The sequence below is a fragment of the Sitophilus oryzae genome, unplaced genomic scaffold, assembly GCF_002938485.1.
Source record: "Sitophilus oryzae breed Bouriz unplaced genomic scaffold, Soryzae_2.0 scaffold_1436_pilon_pilon, whole genome shotgun sequence".
NCBI lineage: Eukaryota > Metazoa > Arthropoda > Insecta > Coleoptera > Curculionidae > Sitophilus > Sitophilus oryzae.
This window is the reverse complement of record NW_022146100.1, coordinates 1,208,591-1,230,341: the sequence shown is the minus strand read 5'-3', so window position 1 is coordinate 1,230,341 and position 21,751 is coordinate 1,208,591. Positions and strand designations below refer to the sequence as shown.

General features: G+C 32.6%; 1 protein-coding gene across 3 annotated transcripts in view; it reads left to right on the top strand.

The window, feature by feature from the left end:
• Positions 1-21,748, top strand: part of LOC115876412 (THO complex subunit 2) — a 74,875-nt gene extending 53,127 nt beyond the window's left edge. For 2 of the 3 annotated variants that reach the window (XM_030892188.1, XM_030892187.1), the window contains exons 23-29: positions 270-426; positions 10,463-10,500; positions 17,649-17,810; positions 17,981-18,038; positions 18,092-18,201; positions 21,203-21,267; positions 21,568-21,748. In XM_030892188.1, the coding sequence (XP_030748048.1) occupies positions 270-426; positions 10,463-10,500; positions 17,649-17,810; positions 17,981-18,038; positions 18,092-18,201; positions 21,203-21,267; positions 21,568-21,598 (621 nt within the window). In that variant the 3' untranslated portion in view covers positions 21,599-21,748. The remainder of the gene's footprint in view (positions 1-269; positions 427-10,462; positions 10,501-17,648; positions 17,811-17,980; positions 18,039-18,091; positions 18,202-21,202; positions 21,268-21,567) is intronic. The other variant, XM_030892189.1, reaches the window with a different exon arrangement.
• Positions 21,749-21,751: the final 3 nt, after the last annotated feature.

Sequence of the window (21,751 nt, the reverse complement as noted above, 5' to 3'; positions counted from 1 at the left end):
ATGTAATAATATACAGGATGTACCATTTAAAAAAATACAACTTTGATATTTTTTATTTATTTGGGACACTCTGTATCTTGTAAAAATATTTTTAAATCGTAGCTCTAATGGTCCTCCAACGAACCAAAAACTTACAATTTGCAAAAATCTAATTGTTTAGCTACAATACTCCGTGTGGTATGTGGTGAACAACCCTGTATAATGTTTACCACCTTTTATCCCAAGTAAATGTTTTTTAGCTGTTTAATTTACTTAATTTGATATCGTAGGAAATTAGATATATTGAAGTGTTAAGTCCCAAAGAAGATCACTATGGAAATGAACGGCAAGATAGGTTTTACGATGAAAGGAGTTACTATAGAGATGACAGAGATGGCAGTTCAATAAGTCTGGTTAGACATAGTCAGGAACCAGAGCCAGATAGAGGTAATGTAATAAATTTGTATTTGCTATTTGATTAAAATAAACTTTAAAACAACCGGTTGTGTGTAACAACACTTTGTTCAGCAATCATTCAACGTCACGTCATATTATATTGTCGAACTCCTTCTTTTACTTTAGTCCAGTCCAAGAACGGTAAACTAATAGGATTGCTCATCCTCATAAGACGTACGTTCGCCTCTTCCCGCGCTTCAGCTGACAGTTGTGACGTCATTGTAGCCCTGACGTCATTCGTGGCCTTGTCATGATAGTGTGTATTATTAGTTGCCTATGGTAAACTTATAAAAATAACAGCTGAGAAATTTTGAGTTAATTATTTTGTCAATTTTAAATGTGAAAAAGGTGTCTTTAAAATTTTTAGAGCTATAGAGCGTATAAATACGTTCATTTTGTGTTGTGGATTGTGACAAAGTGCTTACTAAGTGCCCACGATTTTGTTTATTAATTATTTTAAAGCAAAATATGGAAGTACTCTAAAAAGAATGCTTGCAAAAGGTGATGCTGGGAACTGCTGTTCTTAAAAATGCATTATCCGAGTATTTAATACGATTTATACAGTTAATTTTCTACACTGCATACATATAAGGTGTTTAAATAAATAAACTAAATAATAAACGTTTTGCATTCGGCAACCAATAATGCACGTGTGTGTATTATTGGTTGCCGGATAAGGACTAATAACCATGACAAGGGCTACAATGACGTCACAAAGCGAGTAGTTTTCGCATGCACCTGGCGGACACTTTTGTCCTATTAGGTTAACTGTTCTTGAGTCCAGTCATTTGGTTCCTGGAAAGTTTTCCGTGAGTTTTGAAAATTGGTTATTTTATAGATTTTGATGTGCTCTTGATCTCCGGTTAGAGAGAAGATAGAAAGTTACAGTTTGAGCTAATATTTTGGAAATGTGCTCTATTTAACTGTGTAACGAGAAATATAGCCTCCTATTTAAATTTTTTATGCAAAAGCGCAATACCTGTTATGATGTCAAACAGCGCCCTCTAGCTACCACGAAAAAAATTATGGAAACAAAATTTATACTGGAGATCATTAAGGAAGAAAAGCTCTTTTAAACGAGCCCTAGATTGTTTAAATCGGGTAACCCAAACCACAGAGTTATCCTTATTTTAATAAAAGCAAGTTTAACGTGATAGAGCAAAATACTCTATATCAAAAAAATTACAAATTTCTCGATGATTACAATAGTAATATTTAAAATACCTGTTCACCTGCATATTTTTGAGAAAACCCCTGTTTTCTGATTGGCTATCAGAGAAACGCCCCCTAGCGGACATTTTTCGAACTTGAAAATAATTTCCAGCGATTTCTCTTGGTCGATTTAATTATTATAATTTTTTTCCCAAAGTTATACGATAAGTAGTTTCTGAGATACAGCCGGACTGGCGTCCATTCTTAGTTGGCCATCCGGTACAATAAAAAAATGACATAATTAGAATCATTATTCCAGATAATGGCACATATGCTAAAATTTTTATCTAGATGTATGTTTTTATCTACATACATTTCTTACTCGTGTAAAATTTAGAAGTAATATGTGAAGTTAATGTTCATGTCAGGTAATCATAAAATCATTCTTACGTTATTCCCGTATATGTTAGTAAAATGTAATTCTCTTTCTTGTTAGATTATATTACTCTAATTAGGATTTTATTTTTAATCAATCGAGAGTGGCTTTACAAGTTTCCGGTTTTTTTCAATCATATTTTCTTCTTTATTTATTCTTATTTTTGTAAAAAGGTTTATTTACCTAACATGTATTTGTTATCAATCATATACTAAAGTACACTACTTAATTTATTTGAATTTAATAGGACGCCGATGGAGAGCGGTGTTTACTTTATAGAAAATGGCCCCATATATTTTTTACAATTTTCGATGCTGAAAAATACAAAAATAAAATAATACTATAGTTAGTTGCTTGCGAAATTGATTACCTGTCGCTATAATGCTTTTGTTCATTATATTGCGGGAAGTAGCATTATATTTTAATTTTTAAAGAAATATCAAGGAATGACGTATTGTCTTTAGCGGCTCATATTTATGTGTATTGCAACATAATATATTTTATTGTGTGTAATATACATATATGGGATAGGTTTATCCACGAAGTTTATAAGATCTAAGACTAGGACATACAAAGTGTTTACGCAACTGGTGTCTTAACATTTCTTTGGATTTAATCCAGATACAAATTTGAATGGTTTAAGTTAAGGTTATTTCTAGATTTTCTTTAAATATTTTCCGATATTCTTTCGTCAATATAATATGATTTTATAAACCCGAAGTTAAATCAACGTACAGGGTGGGTCAAATTCGACGCTTTTAAACGAAAACACCCTTTTCTATAGGAAATAGACAAAAACTAATATCGGTGTCTGGAGCTCAATTTTTGTCAAAAACATGGTGGTGAAAACCTGTTACCGTTTCGGAGTTACGGGGTGTTTTTCAAAAATATGCATTTTTAACAAATCGCTGTAACTTTTTTGCTATGGAAAATTTTGTATTTTTATGAAAACATTTCCAAAGCACCTTTTTACGTAGAATTTAATGGTTTAAGTATAATTTTTTTAAAATTAATAATTAAAGAATTATGAATAGAAAATTTGATTTCTTATACGAGACACCCTGTATATTTTTAATTTATTGAAAAGAATTTAAAATTACCTTTCTAAAAATATAACACACTTGATATTTTGCTCGATTCCTCTTCAAGATATAGAGTAGGCTTTGAACGGCACCAGCTGTAATGCAAAAAAATTCTAGCTGTGAGAATCAGTTAAAACGAAAATAATATTTGCTATGAGAGATGCAGAATTTTATAACAATTTAAAATATATTTAACCAATCAACATATTTAAACTATATCTAATAACAATAAAAATAAATAGCAAACCAAGACATGAGATTTTGCTACAGGTGTTCGACATATCGACCGTGTTCTGTTAAGGGCAGACGGGGCCGTTTTTGAACATTTCTCGCGGAATTCATTAACTCAGTAGGGGTGAAAGATACCCTCTCATAACTGCTAAGTATTTCTAATTCTTGTCTAGATTATACGGAAGAATAAGGAACCTATAATAAGAACGCAAATATATCCATAGGATTAGATCCATGGGCACTAAGTCAGGCGGCCTCGACGGCCAACGGCTGGGATCTTGGTTAGCTATTCAATTATTCTTGAAATTGGCTGCAAAAATTTGCTGATAACTTCAGTGTTCTGAGGCGGTGCGTCGTCTTGCTGGAAAAATATGTTTTCGAGTTCCATTAAGGGCATATCATCAATAAGGGGTCCAAAGCCTACTAGTTAAAAGTGACGAACTTTTAAAAATCCTGTATTTCGAAGGAGATTATAACAAAATATCAAGTGTGCTATATTTTTGGAAAGGTAATTTTAAAATCTTTCCAGTTAATTAAAAATATAGAGTGGGTGTCCCAAATAAAAAATAAATTTTTCTGTTGATAACTCTTAAATTATTAATTTAAAAAAAAATATACTTAAACCATTAAATTCTACGTAAAAAGGTGATTAAGAAATGTTTTCATAGAAATACAAAATTTTCCATAGCAAAAAAGTTACAGCGATTTGTTAAAAATGCACATTTTTGAAAAACACCCCGTAACTCCGAAACGGTAACAGATATTGATGTGCGGTTTTCACCATCATGTTTTTGATGAAAATTGAGCTCCAGACACCGATATTAGTTTTCGTCTATCTCATATAGAAAAGGGTGTTTCCATTTAAAAGCGTCGAATTTGACCCACCCTGTACAGGGTGAGTCAACGATAGAGTAAAGTCCATTATGTCATTTGTTTCGAAAAAAAAAATTAATATAAAATGTATAAGGAAGGTTAAGACGCACATTTTAAAAATATTATAGAGTATACAAGGTGCTTCAAAAAAGTGTGGCGGATATAACATATGTTTTTTAAAATGCAACACCCTATTTTTTACAGTTGAGGGTTGGAACCTTTGGTGTTACACAGCAAAATAAAAACACTAAATCGCCACAATACACCAAAACACTTTTACTTTTACACTGGACGCGCGTTTCGCTAACCATGTTAGCATCATCAGCAGATGATTATAAACTATTATATGTTTTTTTTTTATTTTTTTATTTTACCCTATTTTTTATTGAATTTTTAGATTCTGCGTAAAATTTCATAACTTTTTTATATACAATGTTATATATAGTATTTTTAATACCCATTTAGAATAACACCATCCTTATTTATTATTAATAAATCAGTTGAAACAAAAAATTACCAACAAAAATGAACGTCGATTATTAATAATTTGTTAGATGTCACGTTTTTGAAGTTACATTTCATGTTAATGTCATAACGCAAAATAAGATATAAAAATGCTATATTCTGATGAATCCAAAAAACTTATGCTTAATGTAGTAAACTATTTTCAAAACGATTTAGGATCTCGATTTAAGGCAATTCAAAAAGCATCCGAAGCACTAAAAGTCCCAGAATGCACATTATATAATCTAGAAAAACCAAACAGAGCTACAGATTTCGAATTTAGAAGAAATATGTCTGCAAGCGTTTCCCGGAGCAAAATCCGAATTACTAAGAATACCCTACATTGTTTGAGGGAAGTAATTTACAAAATGTATGCGCGAAAGGATAAAATCACAGTAGAAACTATTTTCCTGCAATTTATCGAAGAGTCTCCAGAAACTAAGATTTCCAAAAGTTCGTTATATTTGGGAATTAAAAAAATGGGTTTTCATTTCAAAAAACGGGATGGAAGAAAACAGTTATTGGAAATGCCTGGAATCAGATTAAAAAGAATATTATTTTTGAACAAATTCCATGCTGCTAAAAGCGAAAAGCTCTTTAAACCTGTTTTCTGTAGAATTTGTACTTAAACGAGCCCTTAAATAAATATTATTACTGCTTGCTCGACTTCTTTATATTATTTATTCTTTATATTATTTATATTATATTATTTATTATACTTTTAGTGCATCAGACGCTTTTTGAATTGCCTTAAATCGAGATCCTAAATCGTTTTGAATATAGTTTACTACATTAAGCATAAGTATAAGTTAAGATATTCTTTGGTATAAGCCTTAAATCGAGATCTTAAATAATATAGGTATTTTTTTTTAAGAAAACTCGGTATCTAGTTAATAAAACAATATTTTTAAAATTAGTGCGCTTCTTTTATATTTTTTTTAATACGTCAACATCTTTAGAATTTCATAAAATTAATTTTTATTATTATAAACCGCCACTGATAATATGAAATTTCAAGTCACTCCGCCAATGCAATAAGAAATATGTCAAGCATTTGACATGACAAAGGTCATAACCTAATTTTTTTCATGCGGGTTTAGATGGTGCAAGAAGCCGCATACGTTAAGTTACTAAAACGGCTGGTACCTCTAAATAGGTATTAAAAATACTATACCTAAAATTAATAGTTTTTTTAATATTTCAATTTGTTTAAACAAATGTTAAATTGCAATGTGGTAAAAAATTGTCAGTGATGCCATTGTTTCTGAAGTTGGAGTACAAAAATTTGATAGAGTTTTATAGAGATGAAAAAAAAGATATAAGTAAAGATATTTTAGTTAAATGATACAGGGTGTTCAAAATATATTTATAAATTTCAACTACTTAAAATTAAAAAATCTTAACTTTTTTAAATGGGCCACCCTATATATTATCATTTTTTCTGATAGATTTTACAAAACTCTTCAATTTTTATTATGTCATATACCGATTTTTAATAGTTTGCGATTTATTCCAATTTTTTCTATTTTTACACATATTTTTAATACAATTACCCTATAAAATCATAGTTACCATGACTAGACAAACCATTTATTACTTCTCTTTAACAACTAGCTTAATAATTAGTTACAACTGCTGGTATTAGTTAAAGTTAATTAACTTTACTCAAATAAACTAAAATCGCAGTCGTGAATTTCTTGGTGTATTTCTATATTATGAAAGAGAACACTTTTCCACGGGGTTTTCCGTCGGGGCGAATAGCCACAGATTAAGGTAATACTAGAAAACGGAATTGTTGAAGAATACTGATATAGGAATTTTCTTTGACATACAGTAAAGTTTTTTTCTCGTAGTAATTCTGGTTTATAATTCATTTGGTAAAGCCAATATTACTACTGCTGTGAAACCGTCCCATTACACACTGAAGATGTTTTCTAGATAATCTACATCTATTCTTATACTCCTTAGCAAAATACCATATAATATATAGTACTGAACCAAAAAATATGTTTTTCTTGGCTTGTTCGTGTAAATCAGTCACATTCACTAATTAATTTCAGGACAATCTGTAACTATTATCTCTTCCATTTATACTTATTACAACAAATTAAACTAAAATTCAAATTTTGTTCTTAACTTGCTTAACAGACATGAAGTTTTGATAATGCTTACTTTTTGTTATGGCAATGATGTTATATAGTCTGTCCAACGAGAAGATCCTTGACAGTGATAGATGTGTCTGTCATTTTAATTTCAAAGTAGTTTATTTTATTTTACAAAGAAATAAGTTGGAACAACTGGAACGCATAGCAGGAAATTAATATATGTATTTAAAATTTTACTGACAAGTGATTACTTTAAAATATTGTGAAAAAAACTGTATAAAACTGAAAAAATGTAATCGAGTTATTTTATTTAATAAAAAACGGTATGTGTTAATACAAAACAAACAAAAACAAGACACCACATACCAAAAAATATAAAAAAGAACTATTTCTTACTTTCAAGCTTTATGAAACTTCCCGCATTTATCATTATATTTATCAATATAACTTATGTACAAATACAAATTTGTAATATTCCGCAGGAATAAATAAAACAACATAAATAAAACAAACTACTTTATTAAGAATAACACTTACCAAATTTTATACCTCACAGGTTGATTAATTAACTTTAATCTTTTTTTTTTAAACCAGTACCTTTTGACATTATTTTTCTGCAGTACTAAAATCCATTATTTACCTATCGTGTGATGTCGATATTTTACAGCTACTCCAGTTTTTAGTATGTGTTTAGTATGGTCCTTCTACCATATTCGAGATGCACTTATCTACGACGAGATGGTATACGAACTTTATTGATAGTAACTTTATTGGTGTATCTGTATAAGACTTTCTGCCTGGGCAGCGAGTATTAACCATAAACTGTGCTCTGGGTTCTACAGTTAATTTTCACTCGATTTTTCCTCCACTTGACTTCAAAAGACACAAAACACACGTAATAACACGAATCAAAATGCATCATCTTCCAAAACGCAGGGTATTTGACAAAAGTTGTCACAAAATTATAACCTATAATTTGGCAAGACTTTGACAAACGTCAAAAATCTAAAGGCGAGTTCATACGCATCGGCGTCCGTTTGTCGTTCATCGTTCCGTCAAACCAATAAAATTGAAATACGATCTGTCATTTTTGAAATAAACCAATCAAACTGGTTAAAAACAACAAGTGACGACGCATGACGAATTTATATTTAAACCCATCCATAGTTAACTTAAAAATTATTAGAAACTTTTTTTAGTAAAATAAATAGATTGGTATGAGATGTCATCTGCTTTTCTTCTGTCATCGTCTGTCGAAATCTTACCTGAGAAAAAAAACAGAGTATAGCGTAATTGTATTAAAAATATGGGTAAAAGTAGAAAAAATTGGAATAAATCGCAAACTATTAAAAATAGGTATATGACATACTTAATAAAAGTTGAAGAGTTTTGTAAAATCTATCAGAAAAAATGATAATATATAGGATGTCCTATTTAAAAAAGTTGAGATTTTTTAATTTTAAGTAGTTGAAATTCATAAATATATTTTGAACACCCTGTAGCATCTTACTAAAATATCTTTACATATGTCTTTTTCTATATCTCTATAAAATTCTCCTACCAAATTTTAGTTGTCCAACTTCAGAAACAATGCCATCACTGACAATTTTTTATCACACTGCAATCTAACATTTATTTAAACAAATTCAAATATTACAAAAACTATTAATTTTAGGTATATAACATTATATACAAAAAAGTTATGGAATTTTACGTAGAATCTAAAAATAAAATAAAAAATAGGGTGATGCATTTAAAAAAACATGTTATATTCGCCACACTTTTTCGAAGCACCCTGTATACTCTATAATAATTTTGAAATGTGTATCTTAACCGTCCCTATAACTTTTATAACTGAAATCTGTGAATATAGAGGAAATTCAAAAAATTGGTCAAAGTCTAAAAAATAAACATAGCAGCGGTGTGGACGAGGTTCCAACATCTATAGTAAAATTCTGTTTGAAATATGTTGATGATATCTTGTGCTATATCATTAACAATTCGCTAAAATATGGGATCTTCCCAGACAGGCTGAAGTTGGCATTTATTAAACCAATCTACAAAAAAGGAGAGATCACTCTGATTTGAATAATTATAGACCAATTAGCTACTGCCAAGCTTTTCAAAAGTATTTGAAACAATAGTTGCAAACAGAATATTAACTTTCATGAATAGTTGTAAACTGTTTCAGAATATACAACATGGGTATTTGAAGGAGAAAGGTACCATTACTGCATTGTTCGATTTCACTACATCAATAATACAACATCTGGAAAATAAAGATCTGGCAGTGGGTATATTTCTTGATTTATCAAAAGCATATGACTCTTTAGACCACCATTTACTACTAATAAAACTCGAAAAATATGGAATAAGAGGTCCAGCACTCAAATGGATTACATCATACTTGACAAATAGAGAACAACAAGTTATTGTGAGAAAAGACGAAAAGATTAGTAAGTCCAGTATACAAAAATTGAATATTGGTATACCTCAAGGCAGTATCATTGGGCCACTACTTTTTATCATCTACTTAAACGATATTAGTCAAACAACAAGAAATGCAAATTTTAGCCTTACATGCTATGCAGATGACACTAATATACTTACTCACGGAACAACACAAGATATTCTGAAGGAGAATGGCAGCAAGGCTTTCATAAGAGTAGAGGAATGGTTTGATGCAAATAGACTAATGCTAAATAAAGAAAAAACTAATACACTAATTTTTCGAACACAACAGAAGAAAATTGAATTAGCGAGCAATTTGAAAATTGGAGAAATGGATGTCAGCCTTGGTGGTGAATGCAAATTTCTTGGTATTTACATAGACGAGCACTTAAAGTGGACCCAACATATTTATAAGCTATGCTTGAGACTTGGCACAATTTCCTACGGTCTGAGAATTGTGTCAAGTTATGTGAACCCAGACTCAATGAAAACACTATACTGTGGAAATTTTGAGGCACTGCTGAGATATGGAATTATTCTCTGGGGATCAAATTCAGAAACTGCAAAAATTTTTGTGATTCAGAAAAGAATTATAAGACTTATAAAGAAACTTCAGTACAGAGAAAGCTGTCGAGGACACTTTAAATCCTTCGGAATTATGACGCTTCCAGCTCTTTATATATATGAGTGTTTAATATTCATCTTCAAACATAAGTCCCTATTTGAAATGGAAAAATCTCATGAATACCAAACAAGGTCCAGTGATGCCAAGTTCCCCTCACATCGCCTCACCCTGACTGAAAAAAATCCAGTATACATGTGTGTAAAGTTTTACAATAGCCTCCCTGAAGACATAAGAGCAATCGAAAGTCAAGAAACCTATAAGAAATCGTTGAAAAAACTCTTAATTGAATTGGAACCCTACTCAATCAATGAATTCTTAATATAAAAGTCTCTTCATCGCTGACAATATTTCAATATGTCTATATATTTGTAATTTTATTGTACATATTTAGATCATTTTTGAAATAAATATTTTTATTATTATTATTATTATTATATTTAATATTTTTTTGTAAACCTTGAAATAAATGAGATAATGGACTTTACTCTACCGTTCACTCACCCTGTACACAGAATATTGTTCTACAGTATTTCAAAATTTAATGGATTGTAATTTAACTTTTTTTTAGATGTAAAACGAAGAAAAGTGGATGTCAATTCCTCCAAGGTTAGTATCGGAGTGAGGTAGCACCTGTGCAAGTGTCATGGTCCCTGCTCTAACCAAGCCACCAACCAAATTTATCTAAACCGGTTTATCCTAAGGGAGATTGGGCTGATGTGTTGTTTATAAATCAAAGTGCACCGCAATATCAAATCCACTTACCAACGATACAGTGATCTCAACATAAATAATTAAAAAATGAATGTAACTACTACAGACACTACAAGAACTTGAGTTTAATTGTACCCAAAGGATAACTTATCTTGAAAACTTATAATATGAAAATATAAGTTCTAGTATTACTGACTGCAACTCGTATGATTATTTGTTGCCGTGGAAACTCTATAGACTATATATTTTTATAATATGAAAATCTGAATACAAATTCAAAATGTAAATATTAAATCATGAAACCTATGGAATAAATATGGCACGCAAATCGTTTGGAATATATGACATGTTCAATTTGAGTGACTTAAGACAACTGCTTTTAGACTTAACTTATTAACTATCTATATTAGTATTCTATAAAATATTAACTGAATACCAGAAGAATACCAACAAGAAAATACTACATAATTGGAGTAATAAAATTATTACGTGCGTTTCTATTTATGAAGAATGTGAAACTGCGACAACATTAACAAACATTGCTGTGTTTCTCAAGACTAATAAGAGGAGATAATAATAAGGAAAAAAGCTCGTTATCAGAATGTGATGTCAAGAATCTTTACCACAACAAGAACAGGAACATTCATTGTGCACACCGACGAACACGGAAGAAGTATCATGCCAGAAAATTCAGAATGCATCCCTGATCCATAATAAATTGTTTCTTCTGAGTGCTGACTATTGTGCAAAGAACTTTAGCGTTATATGGTAGTTTGCGAATATGAGAAACATGATTGGTTCGCATTGTCTCCAATAAACAGCCCAATCTTCCATTTGTCCTTATAAAGTTGGGAAGGGGTATTTGAAGAGGAAAGGTAGGTGATTAGATTAATATTTTAGAGATTGCATTTCACATTTTCAAAGTAAATTTATTTCTTTTACAATAATATTGATTTCAAAAAACAACTCTAATAGTGAATTATATTTTGAAATTGTGCTTAACTTTATTCCTATCTCATTTAATATGGAACGTTGTTATAATGAAATCATTACTATTGATAACATAATGGAAGAGTATAACCGTCAACTTTAAATAATGGCTGTAGATAACTAACAACAGCGGTTCAGGTAATAACTTTTTTATAATAGACGCGCGCACACACCAAGAATAAATAGGTTACAATTTTTTTTTTATTTTTATTTGTAAACGTCGAGTGAGATGCACCCTGTACACTGCTACGCAATTCAGAATCTACGCGGATCGAGGGGCAGGGCGTAGGTAGATCGGAATGTATAGTTATAGACGAGTGACGGCATTTTGGCTTTATTATATCGCAATTTGTAAACAGCGCTTATTTGTAAACAACTACCGTTTTTAGAGAGGCATTTTAGATAACAATCGATATTTAGAAATGTTTTGATACCCTGGAAATACTACCACCGAGCAGGTCATTGTTGCAACTTGCAACTGCGTTAATACGCCTGGCGGTGACCGCCTCATACTCTTTCAGATATTTAGCAATAAAATAAAGAAACCTGTTATTTTCAGCTGTTTTTTATAAATAACTGTAACAGTTTCAACTGTTATCTAAAAATAACAGTTTTGCCCATCACTAGGTAGTTACAATGAATTATATTATACCACGAACTTGGCTTATTATTAAATAATGATAATTATTCGTCAGTTGATTAACTTTAAACAAAAAAGTAATAAAATTGAAACTACCGAAGTTTTTTTTGTAATTTTGTCACAAAAGGTCCAATGACTTTTGACCAGTCAGCTTGCCTAATCGAAACACTGTGCATCGCCGTGAATCACCCTGTAGAGTGTATTCTATTTAAAAAGATCATCCCGATCCATTCTAATGTCAAAAATTTCTAAGTTGTTTATTATAGGAGCTACGGATGCCCGACGGACTATTGCCGGACACTGTATACCAATAAGAAAGTACAGCTTTACTGTGACATTACCATGATTACAGCTTTACTTTATAGTCACGATACTAAAAAGGATGCAAATACAGAAAAAAATCCGGTAGTTCTCGAAATTTAAAATTTTTTTTTAAATTCAGACATGAATAACTTGGTTATTTTGGACTTACTTGAAAAACGGTAATGAGAAATTATTATGATTCTTTATCGACATCTACCAGCCCTGAAAATGTTTGCTCTTAATTAAGACTCGCCTTGTATATTCCCTGATATTGTAGCGTTTTTTAAACAACTACCACTGCGAACGGCAGCTTTTCATCGGAGAGCAGTCGTGGATAAGGTATTTCACTGGAAAGAAACTAATTAACAATAATAACTCGAAATTATAAATATTGGGCGCCGGGCATGAACAGAGAAAGAAAACACAGTTGTATATTACTTAAAACTAATGACTATATTTATTCATGATGTTCTTAGATGGTACATGACATTGTAGAGTTCTAATAAATATATAGTGGTTATATGTCAAAGAAAGTGGTGGTAAGAGTCGTACTAAATATCAATGAAAACAACTACGATAAAATACAAGACATGTAAAGTTTAAGAGAATATATGAAATGTAGCATTACTTTAATTAATTTGATATATTCCATATGATGCTAAATCGAAGATGTTGCAACCTGTAGATTCTAGAATCTATGTTTGGTTATTCATCTGTTAAAATAGTGCGATAATAATATCTATAAAAGTAATACCATTACAAGATGTAATGCAATGAAACCTAAGATCTAAATTATATTTAGTATTAATTATTATATTAAATATTAAATCGACATGAATGTTCTTAACAATCTAACCACTAAACATAGTCTGTACGATATTATTTAAGATGTACGTTATTGTTTAAGACTGTAAATGTTTTAAATGTTAAATGTAAAACTAGAACTTAAATCTACACTTAGCTGTTCTTTATGTAATCTTGCTTTAAACAGTAACAGCGTGAGGTGGTCTCGCATCTCTGTACTCAGCCATCCAACACAACCAAAGGGGCCAGAATGAGGACACCATGAATTGATACAGCCGTAACTAACTAGCTTATAGCTGGGAACGAAGCAGCATGGGACTCAAGCTACATCCACGCTGTGGCACTTATATGTAAGAAAAAATCATTCTTACTGGGGACACTCGTCCACAGGACATCCGTACATAAGATATGTCCATACATAAGACACTACCCGTACCTTGGACACAGTCCGTACCTTGGACCCTCGAAATACTTCCGAGGGCTCAATAAATAATAAACAAACTGTCCTTTCTTCCATGTGACATTCTGGAGGACAAAAGAAAAGGGACGCCAACGTGCCAGCAAAATACAAATACAGGTTGGGACATCCGTAACTCTACCCTGTTGCTTTGAAATAGCAGCTGATTCAAATTATACAGCAAGATTTAAATAATCACCATTTCTAAAAGCTGGGATACAACAGAGCGTCAAAACAAAGTGAGGTTAAGCACGGAGAGAGTTGATAGAAGCCAGTGTTGCCAGATGGAAAAAATAAAAAGTGGTATCGAGTATTTAAAAAAATGGTATTTGACTGAAAAAAAATGGTATTTTTACTTTTAAAGAGGATCTTAATATTTTTATAATTTTGATACTATGATTAACCGTGGATTAACCCCAAAAACCAAACGAACCTCAATTTGGTTGAAAACATCGTAGCTGTTGGTTGTCACATCAGTTTTGAACTCTTGCGCAAGGCATTTAAATTTTATTTATGTAAAATAATAATAAAAGAAATAGGTATAATTAATAGCGTTTTTCGTTTTCCTGTTATTACCGATTCTGAACCGTCCTAGAATTGTGATGCGTATGCGCAGAAGGAAATATGAAGACATTATTTCATTTGCGCATGCGCTGAAGAGTTCTTGGACGATTCAGAATCGATAATAGGAAAACGAACAGACCTAATATAATATAATAAGGTAATAGGAACATTTTAAATAGATAGGTAACATAAAATATATTATTAATAATTCAGCATTAATAATCTACATATTTGGCTCTGAAAATATAGGTAAAACCATAGACTTAGAATAAAATAGGTAAAACTTTTCAAGAAATAATACCTATAAAAAATAATAGAGATATGAGATATGTGTGCCTAATAGAGATGTGCTTCATATTTTTAGTAGATGTGGAAAACTAGATTGGTTTGCATTAAAAAGTTTTAAAAATGTAGATCGCTGGGATTCTAAAAAATGGTAGAAAAATGGTAACGTCTTCAAAAAATGGTAGAAAAATGGAAAATGGTATACTCAAAATTTTTGCAGGTATCAAGGAAGAAAAAATGGTATAGATACTATTTAAATGGTATATCTGGCAACACTGATAGAAGCGATGTTGACAGCGCCTCCTCAGAGCGATAACAGGGTTGTGTCGAACGATAACAGGGTTGGCGACTAGGGAACGTAAAAATTACGCGTCAAATAAACTATCCGGCCTGAATGAGAGGGAATCCGGTGATGATAGGCCAGACATCATATATTATATATAAAAAAGACATGTAACGAACTAAAAACGTTACAATATACAGGGTAATAGGATAGTTTATATCTCAATTTATAGTAGCAATATTTTTTATTGCAAACTTTGAATAAAAAAATTAAGGAAGGAGTATAATCGTAACCACCGTAATAACAAGGCCGGACAGCTGTGACGTAAAAATCTCGTGACGTCACCAACTGGAGGCTCAACTCTATTTAGCAGCGTTGATAATTACCCGATAAAAGTTCAAATTGTGGATCTTTTTTCACTCACCAGATATATTTCGAAGTTTTAAAATGTATTTTTCAGAGTTTTTAAAAATATTATACTATATAAAAATAGTTTTAATAGAATACGGAAAAAACCATACCAGTCAATAAATGTTTATCTCTCACTTTTTATCAATCAAATTTAATAAAGGAATATTTTAAGTTCACAATAGTGTATAACATGAGAAAAAAACAATAAAAAACTATATATTTTTTATAGTATATATTATGTATTTTATCGATATATGCCCCGTACTCCGGGGCGACGGCGCCTGTCGTAGCGTGTAGCAGAGTGGTATTGCCGCAGTTGACAGTCATCGATTTATCGGTAGGTGTGCGGACGTGGTAAGTGGTAATTATAATCGATAATAGAAAGGCGAAAAAAGTTATAAATCTATAAAAAGAGGTGTTTAAACTACAAAGCGATTATAAGTGTGTGCAATTATACAATTTAAAAGGTATAATGCCTTATAGTGTTCCGTGCCGCGCTGTAAATTACGGTCTAACCTCAAAAACCACTTTTTTCGCTTTCCTAATGATAGGAATATTCAGAAATAGTGGCTGCAAGCTATTCATCGTGATGAATTTGTGGTGACAAAATACAGCAGGATGTGTGATCAGCATTTTGATAAGGAAAGTATACATTGGTTTATCACATATACAGATGAAAGATCCGGATTTTTTTAATTATTAAATACATAGGACATTTAGATCTGAAATTAGAAATCTATTTATATGGCCAAAATACTACAGTCCAGGTAAATGAACTAAAAACACCATTTAAAAGATTTATAAATGAAATTGATAGTTTATTACTTGATTTGCTAGTTTAAAAAATCAAGCTTTCAAAGCTAATAGTAATCAGGGTTCGGATGTAGTTAATTAAGACGTAATTTACCTGAATAAGTACGTGTAGTTCTTCAAAAACTACCTTTTCCCGTTCATTAACTACATAAAAACTACTGCTTTAATAAATTACGTATTGAAATTACGAAAAAAATATTCCGTAAGTTAATTTTGATAGAAATAATGTAATGCATATGGCTTTTTATTTAAGTATAAAGAATTATGTATACATTCATAAAAAACAGAATATAACGGTTAATATATTAAAATTATTATAAAATATGAAAATTCAAAACATTTTAATATCTATAAGATAATCACCTAGTTAGTAATCTTTGCCAAGACTTTGTAGAAAGTACAATATGATTTAAAAAGAATTGCCGCCGGGAGGCATGTATAACAAGCCGCCCATACTAAAATATGTTAATATCTCGAAAACTGCGACTTTGATTGATTTTGATGTTATTACAAATTTTGTTGTAAATATTATTCCTAATCTTAATTTGAAAACCGCGTTTCGCTAGCTACTGTAATTTTGGAGTTATTTTTTAAAATTTTTAACCGGATTAATCTGGATGAGCTTCAAGTAAAAATACGAGAGGCTTTCCAAACTATTAGCTCTAATATGTTAGCCAATGTCACACGGGGATTTTACGACCGCCTAGTCTAGCACAAGAAGATGGTCTTTTTGAACACTTGTTATAACTTTTTTTTATTTAGAGTAATATTTTAGTTTTTTTTTTGGGGTTTAGAGAATTTATTTATTTTTAGTTTTGGCTTGTAAACACACTCAAATAATAAATATTTATGTATTTTTATTCTAAATATTATCTTAAGTGAAGGTAAACACTTAAAATGAAAATAATAAATACTCGGCACTCGCGTCGTATTCCTAGTCTGTCACGACCGACCCGTCCAAGCACAACTGCAACTGCGTACTGCCTGACCAGCCCACTAGCCGGCAGTGAATCTCGAGTATGAACGTAAATCGGGTAAGCGTAAATTCGTCCGGCAACTTGCTATGTTACTAGTAGCCTGGTCTTCTCTGTATATTTTTTATATCATCTCCGGCGATCCAATCCTTCAGTTCAATTTCCGTATGTTCATGAACAGACAAAAATTGTTGCAGCAGGTTGTTAATTTATAAAAATTCCTGTTGGTTGTTCGTGTAGTTCGGATCCCTAGTGATCCGGATTAGAAGGTACGCAATGTTAAAGTGCAATATTTCAATTTTTTCCGGATTACAAGGAGATCCGGTTTACCGGGCGTTTACGACTCTAATTTAGCGAAACGACTCTAATACTTTACGGGACTTTTAAGATAGCCTTTAACGAGTCCAATACTCAATTTTGACGTGAATACGCCCTGTATATAAAGTATAATATAAGTATAATACATTAAAGATCACATTTCCTACCGCATAAATATTAATATTTTGTTTTCTGCTACAGAATTCCAAGCATGAAGAACGCAAGTCCACTAATAATCAAATTGAGTATTATACAGAAAAAGTAGAAAAAAAAGAACGCGTTTTGAAGCCGAAGGAGAAAAGAGAAAAGTTGAGTGAAGAAGAAAAAGAACTGAAAAAAGAGAGGAAAATTGGACGTAAGAGGGTGAGTAGTAGTAGTGTTTGGTTTAGTTTGGTTTGGTTTCTCTTCACAATAATGTATTGATATTATAAATGGGCATTTATATTTTGATATACTGAAATTCCTGATCAATTGTGAAAATGAGATTTAAGTATTATCTGGATTGCAAATAGTAATATCGCAATAATTTTAAGGATCGCATCGATGAAGGTCAACAAGACCTTATTAAGCGACGCCGGGATGAAGAGAAAGGTAATGCTGGAATTATTTAAATTGGCTTAATTAATAATAAAGAAATGTTATAGCTGGTAAACTATTACCACCTCAAAATGGAGAACTGTTAGAATCTACTACAATGCCTACAAGAGAAAAACATCATCGAAGGGGGGAATTACGAGAAACCAGGGAAACAAGGGTAATACCTTGTTGACTTTTTGTAATATTATAATTAGTATTGATATGTTTCTGATATATTGGTAAATAGCATCCGTAATATTTAAGAATTTCAAATAGAATTTGAAAATATTTTTCTAAAGCAATGAAAATTTTATTTCTAACTTCTAACCACAGTTTCTCTTGACGGATGATAATTTTTAAGTATAATTAGTGGAAAAAATAAGTTTGTTAACTTGTTCTACTAATTTAAAAATACTGCCACTAATTTTGACATTTTGAATGCTCACATTGAAATTAGAGAAACAAACTTATACGCTAATTGGAACCACTAATTTCCAGGTTCTGAATGAAGCATAAAGCTACGTCTGGCAACTCTGTATTATGTAAAAAATGTCTATACCTATGTGGCGGATTCATCTCTCCAAAAAATCATATATGGGTATTTCGCCACTGCAAGAAAATCTACAAAATAAAATAGTTATATTTTGTAAACACTTTTGCGTTAATCCAAATGGAAACTACTTGCCAGAAGTTTGGTTTACAGATATACATATTTGCCGAACGAACAAAAAAATGCTTAACGTTTCGGAAAGTTTATCTATTTCCGTCGTCGGAAGCAAAAAAATACAAATATGTATTATGTAAAGATTTCATTCAGTGGCGCAGTCAGACTTTTTTTGAAAAATCTTTTGGAAACTTTTTGTTTTTAGTTTAAAAGAAACATCATTTCTTGATATGGCAATATAGGTAGTAGCACAACCCCCATGAGATACAGGCCAGAGACAACGATTTGTGACGTCACGGCAGTAGACGGGTTTTGAATTGTGACATATAGTATTGCATATAGTTTTTGCATAAATAATAGTATTTGTTGATAATTTTGCTAAATATGAAGATAAAGAAAGTCATATATAAAAATATTAAATAACTGTTACGTTTTTCGTCGGTTCCGTGTGGATAGAAAGTCTAATTTATTATTCGTATCTTGAATGGCGGCCGGCGGGGCATATGAGTCAGGTTAGGCCGAGTACACACGGGTCCGCAACACTGCCCCCTTCTTAGATACATGCTCGTCCCGAGATGTACACGGTGAATGAAGGTATTTGCAAAGCTGGCCTTGGTACATTGAGAAGTCTGTTAGAAATAGCAGTCTACAGTTTTCTCGCCCGATCTCAGCTCTGGATTGTAGCAGCAAACGAGGATCTCGATTCCCGTAAATCTAAACAAGACTTCAATTATGTTCCGGATTGTACGCCAACTCAAACTATCGAGTCCACACGCCAGCTTCAGAATGGCTAATCGTCTTGTTGTTTAGCAGGATTTCTATCAGTTCAATCAGGATCTTCCATAGATTGAGATAAGTCAGCTTACTCGGTGAACATTCCTTGGTGACCAGGTAGAAGATGTGTGTTGCTTGACCATGTGTATTGTCGGTTAGCCTCAAGACGCTTCGAACCTCTGGATCCTGTCGGCGTGGTTCTCCGACACGCCCAAACTTTTCATTGAAAGTCGCAGCTATTCCTCTGGACATTCACAAATCTCGGGCCACACAGTGAGCGAACGAATAATCAGGAGGCACGGAAAAGAGGTTCCGTGGTTCTTCTTTGGTCACACCATAGCGAGCCTTCTCACTGCTGTTGTAACGGGCCATGAAGTCGTCAAAGGGCATTTCCGAATCAGGGGGATCAAAGCTGCAGGTTCTCACGGTCCCAGCACGATCTTCTATTTCGCCTTGGTAGGGGCTCAAAGGATAGAAATGGACGACCCTCGGTTTTCCTTTTGGCAATTTTCTGATACGGTATACGACATCATTAATCCTATCCAATACTTCGTATGGCCCGTCCCACGAGGATTGTAGTTTCGGAAATAACCCACGACGTCTCTGCGGGTTGTATAGCTACACCAAATTCCCTCGTTGGTATCCTCCATGCTCAGCTTGAATGTCGTAGTGCTCACTCGCTGATGGATGTCGTCCATCCTTTGACGTAGTCTATGGACATAATCTTCTCCAGCGACATCTTCCCCCGGTCGGCAACCAAACTTCAGATCACAAGGTAGGCGCACTTCTCGTCCCATAACGATGCTGGCTGAAGTTTGCCCTGTCGATTCTTGGACGATAGGCCAACAGGAACAGGTGAAAAAATCTGACCAAATAACGGTTGATGGTTCTGTTCATGCGTTCAACCATCCCATCGGATTGTGGATGTAGGGCAAACGTTCGGGTCTTGGGGATGTTAAGAATTTCACAGACGCCTTGGAACAGATTGGAAAGTTTCTTCCCTGATCTTAATGCAGCCCTACGGGAACACCAAACCTGCAGATCCATTCCTTAACACGGGCATCAGCAATGGTGAACGCTTCTTGATTTGGCAACGCGTAGGCCTCGACCCATTTGCTGATGTAATCCATCACTACCACAATGTATTTGTTGCCATCGTTCGTCTCCGGGAAAGGACCGGCTACGTGTCGATCGTTATTCGTTCGAAGGGACTGCCTACATTGTACTGGCGCATTGGAGCTTTACCGTGTTTTTGTGGACCATTGATGGCGGCGCAAACGTCACGTTTCTTACACCAGGTCTTGGTAACACCAAGATGTCCACCGCTGCCTGGTTCCATTGTGAACTTCCTCCAAGACTTCCGGGACCCTCTTCTTTGGAACGACTGACGATCTGCCTTCTCTCTTCTTGTCCCTCGATCACACGGCGAAGTAATCCGTCATCTATTACCAAGGAATTCCACTGGGCCTAGTACGACTTCACATTCTGCGAATATCGGCAAACTTCCTCCCACGTTGGTCTTTGGTCCGCGTTTTTCCAGTTAATCATTGGTCCGCGTTTTTCCAGTTAATTACTGTAATCGTTCCAGTAATTGCCACTAGGTGCTATAATAAATATTACACTTTATTACAGTACACGAGTTTTTTGCGGATGAATTCGGGGGAAAACTAGATATTTTATAATTAAGAATTAAATGTATTAATTATTTTAAAAGTACTACATTGTTAATATTGTGTTTTAGGATATCTCACCAGCATACATCGGCAGAGAAAGATCTAACGAGAGAAGCGAATCGAGGGAAAAACAATATCCTTTTTATATTATCTCATATAATAAAATAGTTCCATAAGATATATAGGATTGACTCAGTAGACTTACTTAATGCTCATATTAATTTTACATACCGGGTGTTGCATCGTCGAGCGGGACATAGGAAATCCCATGTAAATTTTAATGGGGTCAATTATTGGCTTCCCTAATTATTTTAGAGAATAATTCTATTTAGGTTTAAGTTTCCGGAATACAGTTCGGACCACCCTGTATATCAATATTTTTGACTTAAATGCATTTCTATTCTTAATATTTTTTTTCCTTAATACTAAGTACTAGGAGAAGTTCTGAAAATAAGCGAAGATAGCTAATGGAGAACTTCAAGTTGGCTGGCAGACGTGTAATTTTAACAATTCCAGATCATAAGAAGTAACAGCTGCCTATAAGCTAATACGATTGTGTGATCATTTTTCTTAAGAATTTAAATTTTTCTTTCAAAATATACCATTTTTCTGAATCT